Source organism: Dreissena polymorpha, chromosome 9 (genome assembly GCF_020536995.1).
Source record: "Dreissena polymorpha isolate Duluth1 chromosome 9, UMN_Dpol_1.0, whole genome shotgun sequence".
NCBI classification, from domain to species: Eukaryota; Metazoa; Mollusca; class Bivalvia; order Myida; family Dreissenidae; genus Dreissena; species Dreissena polymorpha.
This window is the reverse complement of record NC_068363.1, coordinates 2,011,242-2,036,946: the sequence shown is the minus strand read 5'-3', so window position 1 is coordinate 2,036,946 and position 25,705 is coordinate 2,011,242. Positions and strand designations below refer to the sequence as shown.

At 35.7% G+C, this 25,705-nt stretch overlaps 2 protein-coding genes across 3 annotated transcripts; both read left to right on the top strand.

The window, feature by feature from the left end:
• Nucleotides 1–376: 376 nt before the first annotated feature.
• On the top strand, nt 377–6,502 carry LOC127844228 (uncharacterized). Its single transcript, XM_052374291.1, has 3 exons — nt 377–629; nt 4,144–4,229; nt 6,262–6,502. The coding sequence occupies exons 1-3, from the start codon at nt 410–412 to the stop codon at nt 6,406–6,408; spliced, it is 453 nt and encodes a 150-aa protein (XP_052230251.1). The 5' UTR covers nt 377–409; the 3' UTR covers nt 6,409–6,502.
• Nucleotides 6,503–12,510: 6,008 nt separating this feature from the next.
• LOC127844227 (inositol monophosphatase 1-like) lies at nt 12,511–25,698 on the top strand. 2 transcript variants are annotated; one of them, XM_052374289.1, is made up of 9 exons: nt 12,511–12,594; nt 13,518–13,614; nt 13,906–14,039; nt 14,435–14,539; nt 18,356–18,401; nt 19,376–19,484; nt 20,841–20,946; nt 22,186–22,337; nt 25,197–25,698. In XM_052374289.1, the coding sequence occupies exons 1-9, from the start codon at nt 12,530–12,532 to the stop codon at nt 25,301–25,303; spliced, it is 921 nt and encodes a 306-aa protein (XP_052230249.1). In that variant the 5' UTR covers nt 12,511–12,529; the 3' UTR covers nt 25,304–25,698. The 2 variants fall into 2 exon arrangements, with proteins under 2 accessions (XP_052230249.1, XP_052230250.1); XM_052374290.1 differs by lacking the exon at nt 12,511–12,594 and adding an exon at nt 12,828–12,923.
• The last annotated feature ends 7 nt before the right edge of the window (nt 25,699–25,705 follow it).

Genomic DNA, 25,705 nt, shown 5'->3' with positions numbered 1-25,705 from the left:
GCCCATTATCGAATCAAATATCGCACACGATACCAGTGTTTGTACATGGTGGACGGGATATTGGTTTATTTGTCAGACTTCGTTGTTAATGTAAAAAAACAAATTTCACTTTAAATTACTGAACGTTAGAAACGTATTATTTATACATGACAAAATACTTATGTTTTTCACGTATATTATTATCACTGCAATTGAATAATATTCCCTATGCGAATTACGGCCAATTGTGCATTCAGACTTATGTAAATAATGATGGACAAATAATTACTCATAAAACATAACTAATTCCGCATGTATTCGATCATTAGTTCAGACAAATTTACGCTACATAGCACGTGATCACAAAAACGTAACACAATACCGTCATAACGTGACGTACCGGGTATACGCCGTATCTAGGCCACGGCGTATGAGATTATTACAAATCATAGAACCTATGGGAAATCGTTCTGGTAAACATCAAATCTCGCGCGCATCGCATCCGAAAAAAAGCGCCTTGCATGCCAGCGTGCGCAGCAATCCTGAAGAGGAGAATATCAAAGACGACAATACTTCTGAAATTCAAGAGCGAGCTTCCGTTGCCAGTAAGGATGACGAAGGGGATTGTATAGATGATGAATTTTCAAACGGTGGGTATAAACTATAAACCAACTGAAACATCAGTTGCATTAGCATAAAATCATTCTTATCATTGCTTTCATGTTTCCCTTACGTAAATCGTCTTACCAATATGCATACATTAAGACAAAGAAAAAGGCACAAAACAAATACCAATTAATAAAACGGCTCAACGCCTTCAAACTTCCCATCCAAAAAGTCGTATTGAGCAAAGATTAATATAATTCATAGTCGATGAACATTTACATGCTGTTCGACTAGCGCTATTGAGTATTGGACTGTGTTTATTAACCTAGCTTTGCTCACGCTGCTGCGAACACACTGTGAAGACTGTTATTCTAACACTCTGTGAATAATGCAATTGCAACAGAGTGTGAAGACTGTAATTGCAACAAAGTGTGAAGACTGTAATTGCAACACACTGTGAACAGGGCCGGAATAAGCTGTTTGGGGGCTCAAGGCTACATATGTAACGGGGGCTCCTTCCCTCTGGCCCCCTTCTGTATATTGTAAATCATACTTGATTCTACAACTGAAAGATCAGAAAACTTGCATTTGTACACAGGTGACAATTACATTATATATATAAGAACTTTACATACATTTTACATGTAACAGATTCCAGCCTATAAGTAAGTCTTTTTAACGACACTTCAGGTAGCAAAAGTGATCGATCAGCTGTGTGATGTCTAGTTCTCGGAGGACTTGACATTTAGTAGACAGTAGCCCAATTCTGTCAACCTTTCCTGATTCACGGTGTTCCATAGATAGTTGTTCATGCGTGATTATATTGGAAATGACATCCTAACTGTACAGTTATTAACTGGAATTACATGTATTCGTAAAGCGATGTAAACATTTGGAAAAGTTGTCTGTAGTTGACCTCCATCTAACTTCAGAAGTTTACTTATGTGGGTGATGGTTCTGTCTTGGTACGCTTCCTAAATGGCTTTGAACTAAACGCGTTCGTTAACAGAAGACGCACCAATGTCATATGGATAAGACTCCATTAGATGCGTTGCAAATTTCCGTAGATCATCCAAGGTGAGAGACTAAAACTCTGGCATGAAACCAAACAGTTTGTGAAAACCAGAATATGTGCTCAACCGTTTAGGAAGTTCAACAGTGAGACAATCCACTATGCTGTAGAATGTGTGATTTCGAATATTGTCGCGTGCACTCCGCTCCAGATTCGCATCTGGTGTCGTACTCTCGTCACGAAATAGTTTCCGCCGTTTCTTACGCGTAATCGCATCAATATATTCGTTGATTGCAACAGACGCTTTGGCCTACTCTTCAATGTCGTCGAACGTGACCAAATGTTGTCATGACCATACGGGCAAGTCGTATAATATACATAGAAACTAATGGTTCTGAATGGATATACAACACAGAAAGAAAATTCATAGCAGAGTTAATCAAAGCGAACTAAACGGTAACAATTCGACACACATCGGGCAACTGGTAAAATCATGCAGACACTATCTACTGCTATCTAGATAGAGTCAATTGCGTAGTAAAGAAAGATCATGCATTGGGGAAACTGGCCTTCCGTTGGGGGCCCCTTGAAAATCGGGGGCCCAAGGCTGCAGCCTTGTTAGCCTAGTGCTTAATCCGGCCCTGACTGTGAAGACTGTAATTCTAATACTCTGTGAAGACTGTAATTGCAACAAAGTGTGAAGACTGTAATTGCAACACGCTGTGAAGACTGTAATTGTAACACACTGTGAATACAATAATTCTAACACTCTGTGAATACTTAAATTGCAACACAGTGTGAAGACTGTAATTGCAACACACTGTGAAGACTGTAATTCTAACACTCTGTGAATACTGTAATTGCAACACAGTATTAAGACTGTAATTGCAACACACTGTGAAGACTGTAATTGTAACACACTGTGAAGACTGTTATTCTAACACTCTGTGAATAATGTAATTGCCACAAAGTGTGAAGACTGTAATTGCAACACACTGTGAAGACTGTTATTCTAACACTTTGTGAATAATGTAATTGCAACACGGTGTGAAGACTGTTATTGCAACACACTGTGCAGACTGTAATTGTAACACACTGTGAAGACTATGATTCTAACACTCTGTGAATACTGTAATTGCAACAAAGTGTGAAGACTGTAATTGCAACACACTGTGAAGACTGTAATTCTAACACTATGTGAATACTGTAATTGAAACGCAGTATGAAGACTGTAATTGTAACACACTGTTAAGACTTAAATTCTAACACCCTGTGAATACTGTAATTGCAACACATTGTGAAGACTGTAATTGCAACACACTGTGAAGACTGTAATTGCAACACACTGTGAAGACTGTAATTGTAACAAACTGTGAAGACTATAATTTTAACACTCTGTGAAGACTGTAATTGCAACACAGTGTGAAGACTGTAATTGCAACACACTGTGAAAACTGTAATTGCAACACACTAGGAATAGTAAAGCAATGGGAGGGTTGTAATTGTACATGAAGGAATTTACGTGTAGATCAAAAGTATCAACTTTGTATGAGAATATGACGAAACAAAAGACTATGTGACTTTTCGCAGCCTAATCATATATTATCATCGTCATCACCAATATGAATTTTTGTCTGATTAGGATATTACGAAACAAAAGGCTATTAAACTTTACGTAGCATTATAATATGTACATATACCATCAACAACATCCTCGTTGTCGTCCTCGCCGTCATGGAAATGATGCCACCATTCTTTTACTCAGTACCGTTCGTACACGAGCGAAATTAATTATATAAATAGCCCGCATAAATTAATGCTATAAGAACAATTAATGTACGCTAGCACTTTCGATACTTATATATTCTTTCTAACTCACTGATGAAATTCATTGGCAGATTTACCAGGTTACCAATAGGTTTAGCAATCATTGCTTTGTAAAATGGGAAACAAAGTTAATGTCTGCGCCTTACAGAAAGAGCGTAGAATCCTCGCTATCTTTCGCAAATGCTAGAAACGTGTTTCTTATTGTAAATGTATTGCAATTAAACGTTAGGACAATGGCTGAGACATTTCATTGTTTGAATAATCCCAATTAATCTTGTAATAGATAAACACGTTCTTTTGAAACGCAAAAGCGTACATCTCTTTACAAATCAATGTTATATTCAAAATCAGAAACATTACGGACAGTTTAAGGCTTCCTTTAAACTGAGGTAAATAATTTCACTGTATTAATGAAATTTACTGTAATGATGGATTCAACGTTAAGACAACATTTATTAATAATTTTTTTTTTTAACTGTTTCAATTAAAGGTGATAGAGTATTTAAAATATATAGTCGTGACATTAAATTGCATGTATTTATTCCGGTATTACAAAGATGTTACAAAAAGAACAAAATGCATATCGGGTCCGTTTTATTCTTACGAAATACTTGAAAACTGTTTTTAAAACGGGCCAAATATCTACCGAAATATAAAGTGATGCAATGATGATATGTAGACGATTTATTTCTCCTGCATAGTTAGCGTGCCTATTTCAGATGAACCGGAAGAGCGAGTGACCGATGAAATAATGGGGAATTGCGGGGTTGCGCAGACACATACCATGGAATACGTTTCAAAATCGGTATAGATTAAAGAACATAAAACGAAGATAAACTAATATTTTATTTTACATATAATCGTTTAAATTACTTCAGATTAATGAAAATATAATATAGCTAAAATGTCAAAGAAATACTTTAAATCTTAAATATCATATTAATCAATTATAAATGTTACATTATTGTACGACGTTCCGAGTTGGATAGTGGTTGCTTTGAGAAAGTAAAATTGTTTCAAAAAATAAATAAATAATTATAATAATAACAATTATGTGCTGCATTATTACTGAACTTTAATATATAATATATACTGTGGTTTTGTCACAAAATCGCAAAGACTGTTTAAAACAGATTTTTCTTATGAACATCATTTAAGTATAATAAGTAAAGATTAAGTTTTAAATACACGATTTGTGCGGAATGTTTTCGTTAATTTATCAATAATACGGAAGTTGTTTATATATGTTATGTTTGTCTGTATAAGAGAAACAACGATTAAACTACACTACTAGGGCGGCATTTATTGCAGAATGAATGCATATTGTTCACGGATATTTCCGACTTTAGAACATTTTTCCCCCTCAGCAACTTTATTTCAATTTGACAATATGTAGCAACTAAAATTTACTTCAAATAACTAAAAAATCGTCATCATCATCATCATCATCATCATCATCATCATCATCATCATCATCATCATCATCATCATCATCATCATCATCACCATCATCATCATCATCATCATCATCATCATCATCATCATCATCATCATCATCATCATCATCATCATCATCATCATCATCGTCATCAGCAGCAGCAGCAGCAGCAGCAGCAGCAGCATCATCTTCTTCTTCATCATCATCATCATCATCATCATCATCATCATCATCATCATCATCATCATCTACTTCTTCTTCATCTTCTTCTCGACTAAGTCCGAAAGCATGGATGAAAACGGTTGCCTTATGTAGTGTCAACACTTGTCCATATTAATTCGCGCGCAAATACATGTGTGATGTATTTGTTATTATTTATATATATCCATTGACTTCAGCGGAAAACTAATGCCCGACAAATGGATTTTCAATTCATAATTTATCTACAATACTTATTATGATTACAAATGTCAAACGAGACTTCCGTATTAATATCCAGTATAAGCACAGTATGGTCGCTTTATTACAAACTGATTTTTTTAAATAGAGAATAATAGGTTAGTGTTGATTATAGATCAGGTTTATCATGCGAGGCTTAGTAAACAAAAAGCACGAGCAATGGCGAGTGCTTTTTCGTTTTCGTTTTCGTAAACCTGATGTGAAACCAACCTCTAACCTATTATTCTATTTATCCCACTTTTTATTCAGTAAACCTTTTTATTTAAACAAAATTACTTCAACTGGATAATTTCGCGTTTTCATTACAGTTTGTCGTACTTTGATAATGACTGAAGTGTAACCAATGTCAGTTTATTACACCGCGTTCCAAAAATAACCGCTGATCAAATAATTTTTTTTATTCAGAATATCGTTTTGTGACAAAGAGTCGTGCGTTATTAATTACAATTTTATTCATATTGAATTGCAAATCTAAAAGTTGTATAGCATCAATAATATTTAGTTGTTATATACAAGGAACTACATTTGTTTACAACGTAGCTTAACAACGCAGCACGTGCCGTTGATTATAAATGACATTTAATCAACGGGGCTTTAATCAACCGAATTCGCTGTAAAAGGGGGATAAAACTATTTCAAGCATATGTTTCCATGTCAAATGAAGATTTAACACATACACAAACACAAACATATGTAACATATTTTTTTATCTTGAATTATGCAATCAACTTCCTATTACCTCTTTATTCTCATATGCGCAAAATATCATATCGCTGTTAAGATGTGTCAATTTCTAACGATTGTGTGATTTGTTGTCCAGCCCGACACAAAATTTTGGTAGTCCCCAGGCTCCAGGTTGTGATTTTTTGGACTCTTGGTTATTGAATGTTTTTATGTTTCAATTGATATGTACAAGAAAAACGATTTCAACTATTTCCAGGGCTTTGTAGAAGTCATACCAACGGAAAACGTGACTTCCGACAAACAATTATTACAGAAGATGCGGAATAGTTTTAGAAGGGACATGGTGTTGGCATTTCAAAGAACTTGCTCTCAAAAGAAGATCAAGAAAGCGAATAGAGGATGAAGTCAATCAAATTGCAATTGCATTATATATAATGAAGGCAGATGATTGTGATTTGAAAATGTGAATATGCTATTTTGAATAGAACAAAATAATACATGTGCCTTTTTATTTTATTTAGATTTTATGGTGTTCCTTAGCCTCCAAAAAGATCCTAAGCCCGAACCATAATTATTTTGTGTTTATTATTTGGGCTCTCTCGAGTCATTACATTTATAATTAGGCCGTATTCTGGAAAAAGTGGTTACCGCATTTGCATTAAGTGTTGTTCCAGACTAGCCATTAACCCATTTATGCCTAGTGGACTCTCCCATCCTTTTAAATTGGATCAATTTATTTACAAAATTAGGGATGTCTAGTATATTTATTTCTATATTTAGAATATTACTTACTGAAATTCCTTTAGCAGCGGCGTCTCATCTGGGTCTACGCTGTTTGCAAAGTCCTTTTTTCAGGACGCTAGGCATAAATGCGTTAATGACTGCAATGTTAATTACAGACGGGATTTCCGTATTTTAGGTTATTTTCGTTGAAGGGAAGCATTTTCTTAGTTTAAATACAGTTTATGCAGAAAAGTCGTACCTGATTAGCCTGTGCGGACAAGGGCGATATCGTACGCGCATGCATTAAACCCCGTTTTCCCAGAACTAGACTCTATTCATTTGCTCAATATGCGAACTAGACATGCTTATCCTCCTCCTCCTCCTCTTCCTCTTCATCAACATCATCATCAACATCATCATAATCATTAAATACGAAGCTTTTAGTAGCACCACTAATGCAAATTGTTATAAAACAAAATCAACTGCAACTAACAGTCGAAATGAAACGTGTTCACTGCCGAATTTGCTAGTGTATAGCCTTTCTATCATACGACAAAACTTTCCAGAAGCTGAAGTCTCATTTCTGCACTTTTATATACTAGCATTCCACTATGCGGACCAGTAAAAGGACAGTTGTCTGCATCTTCATGTAAGCATTAGGCTATCAATGATTAAAGGTGACCAGTCAGCGTTTGACACAGTTACTTTAAACCAGGCAAAATAAAAACACATTTCGAACAGGTTTTATTTATAAAAATACATTAAACAGTTGTATGTGTTATAATTTGTGAAAGTAATCGAGTAGGCAATGATAAGGCTTTCAATTTTTTTCCCATGCGTAACAAACCATAGCGAAGCCTAAACAAATGCAGTTCAGACTGCAGTGCATTGTTATTATAAAAATATTTTGACATAAACTATTTATGATGATGATGATGTTGATGATGATTATGCTGCTGCTGATGATGATCATGATGATGATGAGGAGGAGGTAGAGGTTCAGTAATTAAAGCAATGACACAATTAATAAATGAAACGATGAAAGAACAAATGAATGCGTTTATGAATATAAATATACAACATCGTTTGAAATAATATTTAAATCATTTCTGCGCTAAATTTAAGTAAAACGATGTTGCAGAGCAAACATTACCAGTTGTTTTAAATGTATCAGTTGACAAACGTTTTCTTTCATCATTTTTTTCCCATAAATTTTCTAAAAATTCACTTTCAATAGACGTAGATTCTTAACTTATTAAATGCTTCACTCTCAAAATGTACAGATAAAAAAGCAATCAAATTAAAAAAAACCTGGTAAACGAAATAATTAAGGGGTTCATACAATAAGACCATTTTAATTCAATCGGGTATGTTGATGCTTTTTAACCATCCGGATATCAGACCGATGAGCAGATGCCCAGCTATTCGTCCCGTTTGAATGTTTAAACCTATTTCGACCCCTCCGCGGGTCTCGTCAGGTGGTGGCCCACTGAGTCACGTGACACAGTGGACAGATTTCCCCACGATAGGTTTTTTTTTCTTTTTCAGTCTTTCATTTTGAGCTGCATTTTTTTCACCATTTAAGCGTTAAATAAATTCTGAAATTTCGGAAGCGGATTTAAAAGTTTAATGATTCATTATAGTGGACGTTTTTACGGGAAGGAAACAGGCTGGAAAGAGAATTTACGTTTCTTTGGCGGAGTTGTCTCGCTTTGAAGAGTTGTCTCGCCCTTTGTAGCTGGTCGCTTTGTAATCAGTCTAACTCGCTGTTGACTTGTGCAGTTTGTCTTCAATAGAATGATTGCAGGTGAATTTTTCTTATCGACGTCAAATGTAATTCGTTCATATGCGAACTTCTTCTTTTCACGATAATCAGAAAAGCTTAGATCCGTTACATCTCGTTTTCTTGTGGTTTTAACTTTACTGTAGCCAGAGTTACTGTTATTGCTGTCTGTAGAATCAAATGATTCGCAGCTGGAACTTTCGACGATATCTTCAAGAAGATCTTTAGCTTGAGATGCCTCGTCTGAGAAGGTTATCTTTGCTTGACTGACTGATTGGAACATATCACAAATATTAGCATTAATTTGCGTTGCGGTTTTTGCAAATTTAGCATCATTGACACCATCATCCAATGAGTGAATGTCATTCTTTTTAAGAACTTCATCGATCTCATTAATCAAAGCGTCAACTGAAATGTCTTTGTACACTATCGGAGTCGCTTTGTTCTCTGTAAGAATTGCATCAACTGTTTTTAGGAATTCATTCAGCTCTTTAAGCTGTTTGTGAGCGTACTCTACAAAATTGTCTGCATGTTTTAGTTCAGAATCATTGTTTGGTGCTTCGTGATTGTTTCTCATGTCGATCTCTTTTTCAACAGTGACATTCATGTGCTTCAAATTTTCGCTTTTTATTGCTCTAAGAGCTGTTTTGTTCATCACTTTTTCGCATTGATCAGGAGCATTTGTTTCATTTGGTCTGTGATCAGCTTCCATTGTGGTTGTTTTCTCTGGGTTTAACAAACCCCTTGCGACCAACTCAGCACGAACTCCAATTGGCAAATACCTTTTCTTTTCTGGGAATCTCAGTTTCTGTTGAAAGAAGGTTTCCCACGTTTTCTTGACATGACTCTGTCCGTCGCTTTTAGGCCAAGGAACAGAAAATCCGTCTCTCTGAAATGGGCCAGCGTTAGAATAGCCGGTGCATCCAAATGGATTAATGGTGATGTTTCCTTTGTAGGGAAACGGAATGTGTAAAACCATTTTGTAAGACAGCTTTAAAATGCGTGTTGCTCGCTCGATAGCTTGTGCTAAAATGACGCTGTTTCTATGTCGCTTTTTGACGTACGTAGTATATTATGTCACTCAGATTGCGACGTCACGACGCTGTACTATAATTTCCGGCGACCAGAGCACACTGTTCAATCGCGTATTCCAGTTTCAAAGCGGTCTCGTCAGCGAGGAAATTGTCACAAGGCGACAGTTAGAATTCACAGGAGGGAATCCCGTTTTTTTTAAATATATATGCTAGACTAAAAAAAATAATTATATATGTATATATTTATATGCTATAATAGAATATATATACATATATATATTATTTTTTTTAGTATAGCACATATATTAAAAAACAAGGGCTGTTTGTAAAACATGCATGCCCCCCCATATGGGCTCTCAGTTGTAGTGACAGCCATTTTGTAAATATGTTGTTTTGTCACTGTGACCTTGACCTTTGAACTAGTAATCTGAAAATCAATAGGGGTCATCTGCCAGTCATGATCAATGTACCTATGAAGTTTCATGATCCTAGGCATAAGCGTTCTTGAGTTATCATCCGGAAACCATTTTACTATTTCGGGTCACCGTGACCTTGACCTTTGACCTAGTGACCTGAAAATCAATAGGGGTCATCTGCCAGTCATGATCAAACTACCTATCAAGTTTCATGATCCTAGCCATAAGGGTTCTTGAGTTATCATCCGGAAACCATTTTAATATTTCGGGTCACCGTGACCTTGACATTGTGACCTGAAAATCAATAGGGTTCATCTGCGAGTCATGATCAATCTCCCTATCAAGTTTCATGATCCTAGGCATAAGCGTTCTTGAGTTATCATCCGGAAACCATTTTAATATTTCGGGTCACCGTGACCTTGACCTTTGACCTAGTGATCTCAAAATCAATAGGGGTCATCTGCGAGTCATGGTCAATCTTCCTATCAAGTTTCATGATCCTAGGAATAAGCGTTCTTGAGTTATCATCCGGAAACCATTTTACCATTTCGGGTCACCGTGACCTTGACCTTTGACCTAGTGACCTGAAAATCAATAGGGGTCATCGTCGAGTCATGATCAATCTACCTATCAAGTTTCATGATCCTAGGCATAAGCGTTCTTGAATTATCATCCGGAAACCATTTTACTATTTCGGGTCACATCGACCTTGACCTTTGACCTATAGTGACCTCAAAATCAATAGGGGTCATCTGCGAGTCATCATCCACCACCTGGTGGACGGACCGACCGACAGACCGACAGACCGACCGACCGACATGTGCAAAGCAATATACCCCCTCTTCTTCGAAGGGGGCATAAAAAACGAGATTGCCTCCTGTGTTAGAATCCACTATCACCCTCGCTTCCGTCGCATGTTGAAGGTCTTGTATTCTTTGCAAATATTAATAAGCGAAGGAGCTTCAATAATTCCTCTAGCCGCGCATCTACTTCGGAGCATGGGAACAGGATCTGGATCAGACAGTATGTGTCCAATGCACTCATATTCTCTGGCAGACAATGCGATTCCGTTGTTGTCCACGTTTTGCGCCGGTATCATTTGCGATTTTCTTCGTGTATCGACGTGTTATGATACAATTAATGTTCAATGAATAATATCCGACATTTAAATATTTACATAGGCAATAATAATCTACTAGTTGGCATCTAAAACGCCTTTCAATTCAGCTATGGGGACGCAAACTCAATTATTTAAACGGCGATGTTAAAACGATCAGCAAGACTTACACCATGTAAACCATTTCGTGAGGACATGTTGCACGTTATGTCTGTTTCTCGAGAACAAAGGCAAAAGTCACACCCGTTATTTACAGTACGTTTATGTGACATTAGCGTATCATATCACTTCGTCATTCATCAATAACTTTTCAGTTACTTGACAGTTAGTATTCAAAGTGTGCCACGCTAAAAGATCAATGTACCTCTTGAAAGCAAGCAATCAAATGTAGGCATCATACATTTCCAGGAGACTATAACATATCAGTGATCGTATAACCGTACAGAATGCATTATTGACATGGGACTCGACACGTTGCCGACATAGTACATTCTAATCAACATCGAAAGCATATCAATTTAAACGGCCAACAACAAAATTTCAAACGGTTGAATTGTGAAAATGCATTTACCCGTACATGTTGAACTAGATACGAAATTTTCGATTTTATAAATATTGTAAAACGTATTGTTCAATACTTAATTATAATTGTCACTTGAAGAACAACTTATAATCGCAGAATTTGAGTGAGCTTCGCATTAAGTGTCACTTTCAAAATTAACATTATTTTCCCAAAGAAAAGACTTCACAATAAGCTGTTAAATAAAAAATTTAACTGCCTATAAATAGATCTGATGTATTCAGTATAACTGAGGCATAATGCTACTAGTACGGCTCTTGTTGACACAATTGAGCTTCTTTTTATATGGGAAATATTGTCAGCAATGTTTTCCTTACACTTGACCATATATGCCTAGCGTCTGGATAAAATGCACTGGCAAACAGCGTAGACCTAGATGAGACGCCGCACAATGCGGCGTCTCATCAGGGTCTGTGCTGTTTGCTTAAAGGAATTTTTGCAAGAAATATTCTAAATATAGAAATAAATATACAATGTACTAGACGTCCATATTTTTGAAAAAAAAATTGATCCAATTTAGAAGGATGGTAGAGTCCACTAGGCATAAATAGGTTAAAATAGCCTAATATTGATAAGTCGGTAATTTCAGTTGTTAGACTGTCATTTCCCCAGCGTAAACCTAAGCAGATATCTATTAAATCAAATACCAAGCTATGTGAATGTATATTAAACCATTATTTTTATTAAATCAAATGTGTCCTAGCTATTTCTATGTTACATTAGGCAAAGTACGTTTTATAATTATATCATGAAAAGTAAGTCTTAAATCAAAAGACTATTCTAACAATGTTTGTAGTTTTATTCGAAAAAGGAAGACAATTCTGCAAACAAAAACTCAACAAACGCCTCACAGTATCTTCCCTTATATTATATGTTCCGCACAGATGATCGATACATCAACATCTTAACAATTATCGAATATCTACCTGTTTACCGGTACGTATTTATACGTTGATGTCGTATGTTCGGTTAAAAAACAAAAGCACTTAACAATGTTGACGTTTGTGAGTATTGTTTTATAGTTCATCGTCAAACAATAGAAGTAATCGAAATATTATTGAAAGATGCATGCGATTCGGACAGCATTATTTCGTATGTACAGTGTTTAAGGGCACTGGTTCGGTGGAGATCTAATCGTTTTGGGAGACTATTTAGATTTAGAAAATGTATCCTGTGCACAAATTATGCCTCTTAGGTGCTCTAGATATCAATATATAAACGTCTTAGGATACAAAATATACAGGAAATGTATGGCTGTATCCACAGTAAATCATTCATTTATCTACAATAATCATATTTTTGGTTACCGGTAGTTGCAATGATTCAACTTTCAGCTTTATAACCCAAAGTATCGAGAGCTGTCATAGCAAAAATTATCAAAGGCTCTGGGAGTCCGTCTATATGGACAAAGTAGTAGGTGATACACTCCTTTTTTATTCCACTCTATTGGTATAAGGGAATGCTAACACTAACAAGATGCTAATTAGGAGATTGTAACTTTTTCCTTTTTCTTTGGAGATGTCTAGTCCTTACTAGAACATTACCCCCCTTGATAAGGATATACCAAATTCAATTTTAATCAGATATTAATGCCTCCTAAATAGGACTTGATAAATAGTCTCTATAGGCTCTATTCACTAGGAGATACTTAATGTCTTTGAATGGGACATAGGGACATTGTATCTTGTAATGAGGAGAAACTTACCAGTGATAAGGTTATACTCTCCAAACTAAGATAATGGAATTCAAAAATAAGCATTTAATTACCGGTAATAATACAAATAATTATATTGACTGTTTAACAAAAATGCTTCCATAGATATTTAATCTTAATGGTTTATCTTTCATGTATTGTACAGTTACCACATAAGAACAAGAAGTCACTTCTTCAGCATGGCACACAACATTGAAGAATATTTCGAATTTGCGAAGGAAATGGCAAATGAAGCTGGAAAGGTACCACTCTTTGATTTACATAATTTCATAAAATTATGTCTATGTATTGCTGTTAATGTGCCGTTAATGCCTGATAATTGTTTTCCTAAATGTAATCATTTGCTAATGAAACAAAATTTTATGTAAATGGAATATGAAAATATAGATTTTCAGCGGAGATGAACTCACTGATAAGATAAAAATCTGCAGGGGGTGCTAACATAAGATTGTTTCTTTTGCACTGAGCAAGTATTTGGAACGTATTTTTGATGGACACATCCACTTCTTTTAAATACTTTGGTTTCATTTCAGAGAGTGAAAACAGATTTTTACAAGAACAAGAATATATTAGTAAAAGAGAACTTTGCTGATCTCGTTACGGAGACCGATAAAGCTGTCGAGGACTTGATATTTGGAAGAATCAAGGAAAAGTACCCAACCCATAAGTAAGGTTACTAATCAATATCAATATTTATTAGGTCTGTTGCGTCCCAATAATGGAATTATTTCTTGCAAGTAGTGGACAATAAATGCAATTGTGGATTAGTTAATTGCAATAGTGACTATTGCATGCAATTGTGGACTTATTACTTGCACGCAGCGGACTAATACATGCAATTGTTGACTTATTACCTGCGAGTAGTGGACTACCTATTTCATATTATAGCGTAATCGATTAATTACTTGCAACAATGGACTTTTACATGCAATATTGGACTTATTACTTGCAAGTTGTAGACTATTTCATGCAAGTAGTGGACTATTTCATGCAATAATTGCTTTATTACCTGCAATAGTTGATTGTGACATGCAATAGTGTACTTATTACTTGCAATACCAGGTGCATTGGTGAGGAGACGGTGTCAGCAAGTGGCCATTGTGAGCTCACAGACGAACCCACCTGGATAGTTGACCCTGTAGATGGCACCACCAACTTTGTTCATGGGTTTGAAAAACATATCTTCTTGTTGTTGTAAATGTAAATCCTCCATTATGGAAACATTTATCTATTGTAGATATTTATTTTATAGGACATAGTGGGTTGGTAAAACATATCTTGTTGTTGATGTAAACGTAAAATTATTGATTTGTTATTATTAATGTAATGAAATCAAATCACATGAAATTGATTATACCCCTTCAAGCAAATTTTGAGAAGGGATATATTGGAGTAACACTTGATGGTCAGTTTGTTTACAATTTGTATAACTTTGTGCATTTCTTTTACATTTCTCAAGTGTTAAATACTTGAGAAAGGGAAACTGCAAACTAAAAACTTTTAATATTACCACGAAGTGAAGATGTGCAAGAATCTTTTTTCATGTCAACTGATCGACATATTCATGAGTTATAAGCCTTTGAACAAAGCTGACAAAATGGTAAGGGGGTATTGGTAACATAGCTCTTGTTAATATACATGTGGTAAGGGGGTATTGGTAACATAGCTCTTGTTAATATACATCTGGTAAGGGGGTATTGGTAACAAAGCTCTTGTTAATATACATGGTAAGGGGGTATTGGTAACATAGCTCTTGTTAATATACATGGTAAGGGGGTATTGGTAACATAGCTCTTGTTAATATACATGTGGTAAGGGGGTATTGGTAACATAGCTCTTGTTAATATACATGTGGTAAGGGGGTATAGGTAACATAGCTCTTGTTAATATACATGGTAAGGGGGTATTGGTAACATAGCTCTTGTTAATATACATGGTAAGGGGGTATTGGTAACATAGCTCTTGTTAATATACATGGTAAGGGGGTATTGGTAACATAGCTCTTGTTAATATACATCTGGTAAGGGGGTATTGGTAACATAGCTCTTGTTAATATACATGGTAAGGGGGTATTGGTAACATAGCTATTGGTAATATACATGGTAAGGGGGTATTGGTAACATAGCTCTTGTTAATATACATGTGGTAAGGGGGTATTGGTAACATAGCTCTTGTTAATATACATGGTAAGGGGGTATTGGTAACATAGCTCTTGTAAATATACATGGTAAGGGGGTATTGGTAACATAGCTCTTGTTAATATACATGGTAAGAGGGTATTGGTAACATAGCTCTTGTTAATATACATGGTAAGGAGGAATTGGTAACATAGCTCTTGTTAATATACATGGTAAGGGGGTATTGGTAACATAGCTCTTGTTAATATACATGTTAAGGGGGTATTGGTAACATAGCTCTTGTTAATATACATGGTAAGGGGGTATTGGTAACATAGCTCTTGTTAATATACATGGTAAGGTGGTATTGGTAACATAGCTCTTGTTAATATACATGGTAAGGGGGTATTGGTAACATAACTCTTGTTCATATACATATGGTAAGGGGGTATTGGTAACATAGCTCTTGTTAATATACATGTGGTAAGGGGGTATTGGTAACATAGCTCTTGTTAATATACATGTGGTAAGGGGGTATTGGTAACATAGCTCTTGTTAATATACATGGTAAGGGGGTATTGGTAACATAGCTCTTGTTAATATACATGTGGTAAGGGGGTATTGGTAACATAGCTCTTGTTAATATACATGTGGTAAGGGGGTATTGGTAACATAGCTCTTGTTAATATACATGGTAAGGGGGTATTGGTAACATAGCTCTTGTTAATATACATGGTTAGGGGGTATTGGTAACATAGCTCTTGTTAATATACATTTGGTAAGGGGGTATTGGTAACATAGCTCTTGTTAATATACATGGTAAGGGGGTATTTGTAACATAGTTCTTGTTAATATACATGGTAAGGGGGTATTGGTAACATAGCTCTTTTTAATATACATGGTAAGGGGGTATTGGTAACATATCTCTTGTTAATATACATGTGGTAAGGGGGTATTGGTAACATAGCTCTTGTTAATATACATGATAATGGGGTATTGGTAACATAGCTCTTGTTAATATACATGGTAAGGGGGTATTGGTAACATAGCTCTTGTAATATACATGGTAAGGGGGTATTGATAACATAGCTCTTGTTAATATACATGGTAAGGGGGTATTGGTAACGTAGCTCTTTTTAATATACATGGTAAGGGGGTATTGGTAACATATCTCTTGTTAATATACATGTGGTAAGGGGGTATTGGTAACATAGCTCTTGTTAATATACATGATAATGGGGTATTGGTAACATAGCTCTTGTTAATATACATGGTAAGGGGGTATTGGTAACATAGCTCTTGTAATATACATGGTAAGGGGGTATTGGTAACATAGCTCTTGTTAATATACATGGTAAGGGGGTATTGGTAACGTAGCTCTTGTTAATATACATGGTAAGGGGGTATTGGTAACATAGCTCTTGTTAATATACATGTGGTAAGGGGGTATTGGTAACAAAGCTCTTCTTAATATACATGGTAAGGGGGTATTGGTAACCTAGCTCTTGTTAATATACATGTGGTAAGGGGGTATTGGTAACATAGCTCTTGTTAATATACATGTTAAGGGGTATTGGTAACATAGCTCTTGTTAATATACATGTGGTAAGGGGGTATTGGTAACAAAGCTCTTGTTAATATACATGGTAAGGGGGTATTGGTAACATAACTCTTGTTAATATACATGGTAAGGGGGTATTGGTAACATAGCTCTTGTTAATATACATGGTAAGGGGGTATTGGTAACATAGCTCTTGTTAATATACATGGTAAGGGGGTATTGGTAACATAGCTCTTGTTAATATACATGGTAAAGGGGTATTGGTAACATAGCTCTTGTTAATATACATGTGGTAAGGGGGTATTGGTAACATAGCTCTTGTTAATATACATGTTAAGGGGTATTGGTAACATAACTCTTGTTAATATACATGTGGTAAGGGGGTATTGGTAACAAAGCTCTTGTTAATATACATGGTAAGGGGGTATTGGTAACATAGCTCTTGTTAATATACATGGTAAGGGGGTATTGGTAACATAGCTCTTGTTAATATACATGTGGTAAGGGGGTATTGGTAACATAGCTCTTGTTAATATACATGGTAAGGGGGTATTGGTAACATAGCTCTTGTTAATATACATGGTAAGGGGGTATTGGTAACATAGCTCTTGGTAATATACATGAAGGCAACTAGACCAATAATCTGTTCTGTATGAAATGAAACCATTGGGGTTTATTAAGCTGGGCATCTAGGATTGGTCCAAATCATTTTCGTATTGTTATCATTAATATTAAAGCAGGCCACTCTGTAAAAGCAGAAATATTTTCTTTTGAAAATATAACAACCAATTCTTGGCAGTTACAGATCCAAGGCTTCAAACTGTATGTTATTATATATGAGCAGTGCTTTGTGAAAAGGGTGTTTAATCCATGTACGTAAAGTGTTGTCCCAGATTAGCCTGTGCAGTCCACACAAGCTTATCAGGACGACACTTTCCGCCTAAACTTTCTTGAAAGATAAAATATCATATAAGGGGAAAGTGTGGTCCCTGATTAGCCTGTGCGGTCTGCACAGGCTTATCTGAGATGACATTTACGCACATGCATTAAACCCCTTTTTCACAGAGCCCAGCCCATATATTATTCTTGTGTCATGCAAATGAAAATCAGATTCCAAAATCTTTCCACAATAACATATATGGGGTACATGTTTTTAAAAAGTCAAGCCCAAGAATTTAGTTAAAGGATAATACAATTGTAATTTACCGGTTATGTATGTTTAGAATGTTATTTTTATTTTAAGATTACACAGTGTTATATTAACTATGCACATCCATGAATGTTGTTTTTGTTTTTCTTTTACAGTGTACCACATACATGCATTTCCATTGGCCTGACAATTAACAAACAGGTACCAACTTTACAATTAAGGTATACAAGCGTGAATGAAACTTTTTCAAATAGACAGAGATATGATGTTTTTCTTATGAAGCAGTTAAATAGCACTGTAAACATGCGTTGTTTGTTATATCTGTATAATAAAATAAAATATAACAATCAAGAAATACGATACCTTAGCTACAGGAAACGTTTATTTGGTAAAATTGATTTTTTTTAAATTGACTGCAATATTTGAAAGTTTTTTTATACCTAGACTTTAAGGACCAGTTTTGTCAGAGATAACCATACAATTTGCAAGGGTGCTTTTAATAAATTGTTATAAATCTGTTCTAATAAAAATTATTTTTTTTGGAACAAAAACTGATACATGTAAAGGTTTTTGTTATATGTACAGAGGTCAGTGGATGATCTACTAATCTCATACAGGTAATTCTGTACATACAATGTAGGTGTTTAGTTTAAACCTATTTATTTTAGCTCAATTGCATCGAAAGCCTAAGGCTTATATAAATGCTCTCGAGTCCGTTTCCTGGGCCTAGAACCAGTACTTGGTGTCTTTGGGGGAGATCTAAAGAACGCTCCCACGGTGGGGATCGAACCCGTAACCTCCCGGTCGCTAGGCGGACACCATATCCATTACACCACGGCGACCTTTTTAACAATGTAGGTGTGCTGGACCCAACTGCTGTTTTTACCCTTTTAGCACTCAGATATGCATTTTGACTCGTTTGTAGTCCATTAGAAAATCTAATTGAATTAACAACCTTTCTGAATAGATAACAGTTTTAAAGGCTTCAGTTCCAACCCTTAGATACTGATGAGCAGCAAACAGCATAACATCCGAACAGACTGGGAGTTACTCGCAGGCTGTTTTGGTTTTATGCTGGTTGCATACAGCCATTCTCACCCATCTTCTGAGTGGGAAAGGGTTTAGCAAAAACAACAAAACTACTGGTATTCATAGAAATGTGAAATGTATTTCAGCCAGTGCTTGGTATAGTGCATGCTCCGATACTAGGAGAGACGTTTAGTGCAATGAAGGGGCATGGTGCTTTCTGCAACGAGACAAAGCTGAGTGTATCAACCATAAATGGTATTAGTTTAAACGTATTTATTTTAGTAGCATTGCATTGAAAGCCAAAGGTTAATTAAAAAGCTGACGAGTCTGTTTTCTGGGTAGAACAAGTACTTTGATCTCAAGAACACTCCCACAGTGGAAATCAAACCCTGGGGTGGTATTCCAGAAACATCTTAAGTCATTTCTTTAATAATTTCACTTAAGTTCAAAATTACAATGTTTTGTATTTCTTTACTTAATAAGGAAAAACATGTTTTTTTGGTGTTCCTAAAATAACATTGGCATAATGATGTTATTTAAATGTATATCTTGATGCCAATCTATTGCAATATGAAATGAAACACTTACGAAAATTTCCCAATTTAAGGATAAGAATAAAATTTAAATTAAGATGCTACTGGAAAACGACCCCTGATCTCCCAGTTGCTAGTTGAAGCGACCTTAAATGGTTTTGTGCTTCTTTGATATCAAATGAAAAAATTGATATGTCCTAGATGGAAAAATATTAATATATATAATTGAATTGTACTTGATATTAAAATATCAAAATGTGAAAACATCATACATAATTTATGGAATACATACATTACTTATAGCGAAATAATTTATAACAAGGTTTTCAAAAAAAGTTGATATTATGGTTATTAGTTTGGGGTACCGGTATATATAGCAGGCAGGTGTGCTTGTGTGCAGGTTGTGGAGCCAAACAGGTGGTTTCTGGTCTCCTAGCTTTAGTTTTCATTGACCAGTCTTGATTAAACTTTGGATATAGAAAGCTTGCATGGAGAACTAGCTTGGCATTGTATTAAGGTCAGTGTTACTAAAAATAGACAGTTTGTGCTCAAAAATGTTGTTTTGGATGGAGAGATTTAACTGGAAATATAGGTAGCTTATATAAGGACCTATCTTGGGTTTAGTTTTTAAGGCCATTTGGGTTAAGGTCAACGTCACTGCAACTAAAAACTGAAAAACAGCAAACAAGTGGTTTACCATCAATTATTTAACTTTGCATATAGCAATCAAGGGATCTATCTTGGGCTTTTATTCCCCGCAGGTTGGTTGGGCTATCCTGGCATGTAGGGTAAAGGTTATGGTCACTGTAAGTAAAAGCAGAACAATGGCATGGGCTTGATACATTTAGTTTGCATTTAAATTTTGTCTGTATGTACTTAAAGCTAACATACAGATAACTAAATGATTAACCATACTTAGAACATGGGTTGGTAGACATTTGGTGTCTGCATTTTAAATTAATGCCTTAAGCTGGTTTTCATCATCCAAAGAATTATACCATGTATTGTTCTGTACATATTTGTCATTACAACATAACATGAATACACTGCCAATGCGTTTGTTTAAAAATACTTGCAGAACTGAACCGGAGTGTTGTGATTCTGGAGGGTGGCACTTCAAGAGTTCCAGAGATTCTGGACACTAAGATAGCCAACATAAAGTCTGTCATTGGACATTGCCATGGGTAAGAAAGTTTGCATTGCAGGAAAAGAAATACATTTTGTATAGGGTTGCCCATTCCCCTGGGATGAGTTTGATGTAGGTCCGGGCAAGTCAATTTCATAATTTGGTAGTCCATCTGGGTGAGTAGCTTATTTTAAAAGCTTTAAGTAGTTTTCCCACAGTTAAAAGCCCATGAACACTCAAAATCAACAAATATTTCGTACAATAGTAGTTCCCATAATAACATCGTTCTTCTGACGCTGCCAGAAGCCAGTCTTGCATTTGCTGGTTAATGTTTAAAAATCGATGCGGGAAATTTACATGGAATAATTTGTGGCACAAAAAATAAAAAAGGAGTATTTTGTATCTGGTAAAATTTATTTTACCATAACACATCTAGCGTTTTGGCTATTGTTATAAGGAATACTGACAAACAAAACACAACAATTTTACATATGAACAGAGACACACCAAATATGACTCCAGTATACCCTGCTTTGTTGTGTTGGATATGTGGGTATGGGAGGGGGTAGGGGGAAGGGGCGGAACACAGAGTAATCTGTGATAGATTGACGGGTTCATGTTGGGGATTATTTAGTAGAGGATAACACTAGTGGCATTTTATTGGCAATTTTGTATTTGGCAAAAGCATTTCTGTAATAAGCTTAAAGATAAAAACTTAATACATGAAAAGACAAACATGGGGTAGAACAACTGTGCACAATTTGTATAATTTGAGCTGCATACTCTATGGAGTCATTCCACATTGTCTCTTTTCTTTTTTGTTAGTATTTTTTTAAGAGACTTTTTTTGCTGAAAAAAAGTAACAAACTAAATTATGGTTTTAACCTAATATTGAGTCATGGATATTGTTAATAAGATGACGTTGAAGAACATGCATAATAACTTTATGAGTTGTTAGATATTTATATGTCTATATTCTCATCAAAAAGCTTCCTGCAAGGGGGTATTTGAAACATGAAATGTCAATATAAGGTCTAAATTTTATTTTGAAAAGAGCATTTTTCCAGTGCATTACATGATAATTGTATACATGACTTTAATATATATTTACATTATGATGAAGATTTGACATCTCATATACCACTATTTTACAGTTAAGATAACCATTTAGAAAACTCCAATTATACTACTCATCAATGTATATGGAATGAAAAGGTATAAATGACGATTACACAATGTCATTGAAAACCTTACATACTTCATGAAGAGTATTTTTTCTACAAAACCTTCATTTCAGTATCCGATGTTACGGGTCAGCAGCCATCAACATGTGCTATGTAGCCCGGGGGTCTCACGAGGCCTATGTTGAGCACGGGATTCATGTGTGGGACATCGCTGCAGCAGCTGTTATTGTGCAGGAGGCGGGTGGTGTGGTCTGTGACCCTTCAGGTATGGCAAGTGATGCCCTGTTATTGGTCAGAGTCTGGTAAAGATTGTTTTACCCCAACTAGGAGTTGTTATTTATCATACCACCAAATTGATAGCTGTCTAAAATATTTTTATGCCCCTGAATGATGGCATATAGTTTTTTAGCGAGGCTGTTTTCTGAGAAAACCCAAGCTATTGTCAAAGCCAGCTTGTCGTCCGCCGTCCGCCGTAGGCGTCGTGCTTAAACCTTAACATTGGCCATAACTTTTTAAATATTGAAGATAGCACCTTGATATTTGGCATGCATGTGTATCTCATAGAGCTGCACATTTTGAGTGGTAAAATTTCACAGTGAACATCATCCTTCAAGGTCTACGGTCGAAAAAAACAAAGTCAAGGGAAGTTATAAGCTTTAAATGGACATAGTTATCTGACCTGCTCACGTATATATTTTTGTTAAATAAATCAAAGCGGCGCAGTAGGCGGCATTGTGTTGCTGACAAACACATTGTGGTAAAAGGTCAAGGTCATCCTTTACGGTATACGGTAAAAAATACAGATTTAAGGGAAGTAATAAGCTTTAAAAAGGGAGAAAATTATTCAATATTGAACATAGCCACTTTATATATTTGGCATGCATGTGTATCTCATGGAGCTGCACATTTTGAGTGGTGAATCTAGTCACGGTAGTGGCTTTTAATTATTTGCTACTAAAAATAGGCATTTGTTACAGACAATTATTTTCAAGGGAAGTAATTTATATAATTATAAATCTCATATTATATATTTCCTTACCAAGAATGGAAGTTCTTTTCACAGTTACTGTACAGATTTATTATTTTGATTATTTATAAACCAATGATTGATTTGTCAATTTTTTTTTTTAATGATATAATTATAATTTCTTTGATGTTCATTACATACCTGTGGACTTATGTCCATAGATACATGATCAACTCTGGCTATGATCTCTTTTAAACCACAGGCCTTGGTTGTCAGTGATGTCTGACATGGTCATAATTGACTGTGAGACCCTCCCCACCCCCAACCCACCCCCCCCCCCACTCCGGTTGGATTGGACAAAATTCAAGGGAAGAAATAACCTTTAAAGGGAGATGATTTCTATACCTGCCAAATGATAAATAGAAATTTTATTTCAATGCGGCGCAGTAGGGGGCATTGTGTTTCTGACAAATACTTCTCTTTTTGGGTCACTAGGTCAAAGGTCAAGGTCACTGTGACCTCTCAAAAAAACAAAACTTTCACAGCCGAGCGTGGCACCCGTTATGCGGTGCTTTTGTTAACTGTCTGTCCGTCTGTCTGTCTCTCCGTCCGTCCGAAAACTTTAACATTGGTCAGAACTTTTGCAATATTGAAGATAGAAAATTGATATTTGGCATGCATCTGTATCTCATGGAGCTGCACATTTTGAGTGGTGAAAGGTCAAGGTCATCCTTCAATGTCAAATATATGGCTTCAAAGCGGCGCAGAAGGGGGGGGGGCATTGTGTCTCTGACACATCTCTTGTATTATATCATAAACAAGTTGTTAATTAATGTTTGGAGGTTGAACATATTACTCGGAATTAACTAGAAAGCCATCAGTTTCGGTAAAATAGAATCAGATTGAACATAACAAACAAATTGATACCAAGATATTTTAGACACAAAATAAAACAAAACAACAGTAAAGAACATGTTTTACAATTATTTAGCGTAAATGCTGATGACATAATTGTTAACATGTCAAACATCATTTTCATTACTGCAAATATGCACGGTCATACATGTAGCGATTTTATTTCATAATTTCTTTTAAAATGGGGACACAGAGCTATGATAAACAGAATACAGGTTACTGCCCTATATTTGCGTAATGATATTAGGCTATATGCTAATAAATCGGACTCTGCACGAATAAAACAATTTATTCTAAGCATCACCTGAGATATTAAACAATGATTGTTCAGTTAGCTGTTATTCTGTATGTAGGTTGTTATTTGGTTGTTTTGTCATCATAAGCTTGTGGAATGAACCACTTCCACAATTCTGAAGCGAATAAATTGAAGCTTAAAATATGTTATCAACATGAAGTGGAGATGTGCAAGACATTTTTTCACATCTCCAATGATTGACACATTATTCCGGGTTTGTTTGCCTATGTTCATAGCTGACAAAGCCAGATGGAGGTGTAAGTCACGTGTGAAAGCTGTGCAATGTTCCTGCAATTAAATGTACTGCATGCATACTTTTTAGTCTGTCAATGTGTGATGTGTGTGGGGATAACATGCATTAGGCTGAGTGATTTCAGTCTAAAAAACTTTGGGAGTGCGCTAAATTCTAGCTACATAGTACCTCTACCTTCCACTGGCCATTTTGTTAGCATATTCTATCAATCTTTCATTTTTGGCATTTTTGGATCATAATGGACTCCCCCCCCCCCCCCCCCCCCCCTAAATTATTTGTTGTATTTCTCTTAGTCATCCTGCTGGTCCACAACTGGAAAAACTTTGTTAGAAGTAGTATTTTTGAATGCTGTAGTTTATTTACAAGTGGATTGGATTCCCTTTTTGCCCATCAAGTACGACCATTCTTAACCCTTTACGACTTGAGATACGTATTTTTACGCATTTGTAGTCCCTTAGAAAGTTAAATTTCATTAAAGACCTTTCTAACCAGATTAAAGTTTTAAAGGCTTAATTTCCAACCCCAAGATACTGATGAGCAGCAAACTGTGCCAAACAGTATAAATTCTGAACAGCCTGTGAGTTACTTGCAGGCTGCTCTGGTTTTATGCTGTTTCCACACAGCCATTTGTACTTTGCTTCTGAGTGGGAACGGATTAATGCAGAGTTTTCATTGATATATTGGTACATTAAAGGTGGGGAACTCGACTTGCTGAACAGGCGTGTCTTAGCAGCATGCAACAAAACACTGGCAGGCCAACTATCCGCCATCACGACTAACATCGACATGGGAAGGGACTAAATACGACATGTAGAAACCATAAGTCAACGGGCTATATTAGTGTTTAAAAAATCTATTGCCTCCATGTGAAAATATTACAAATTTGTAAACTTTAACTTGTCTGTAGATTTCCATAAAACTGTCACGGTTTATGTTAAGATGATCGATATGACAAATTTTGCAGAGTTAGGGCCTTTTGTCCATTTTTCCACTGCATCATATTGTCCTAAAATTGTGTGTTCTCAACAGTTAAGAGGAATTTACTTAAACGTTTGAAGCTGGTTTTCCAGTAGTCAGATAGCCTGTTGAACACTGTTTGTTTTGATATTCTTGCATTTAGGCAGATTTTACAGAATCATTAACAAACATGAACTTTATAATGTATGTAAGTTGCGAATTAAAACATTTAAAATAAACTTTTTA

Coding starts and splice junctions, on each gene's coding strand:
- LOC127844228 (XM_052374291.1), top strand. CDS start 410: ATGAGATTATTACAAATCATAGAACCTATGGGAAATCGTTCTGGTAAA. Junction 630..4,143: donor AGATGATGAATTTTCAAACG/GTGGGTATAAAC, acceptor TGCCTATTTCAG/ATGAACCGGAAGAGCGAGTG. Junction 4,230..6,261: donor TGGAATACGTTTCAAAATCG/GTATAGATTAAA, acceptor AACTATTTCCAG/GGCTTTGTAGAAGTCATACC.
- LOC127844227 (XM_052374289.1), top strand. CDS start 12,530: ATGTTCCGCACAGATGATCGATACATCAACATCTTAACAATTATCGAA. Junction 14,540..18,355: donor ACCACCAACTTTGTTCATGG/GTTTGAAAAACA, acceptor TTTCTTTTACAG/TGTACCACATACATGCATTT. Junction 22,338..25,196: donor TGTGGTCTGTGACCCTTCAG/GTATGGCAAGTG, acceptor GGTACATTAAAG/GTGGGGAACTCGACTTGCTG.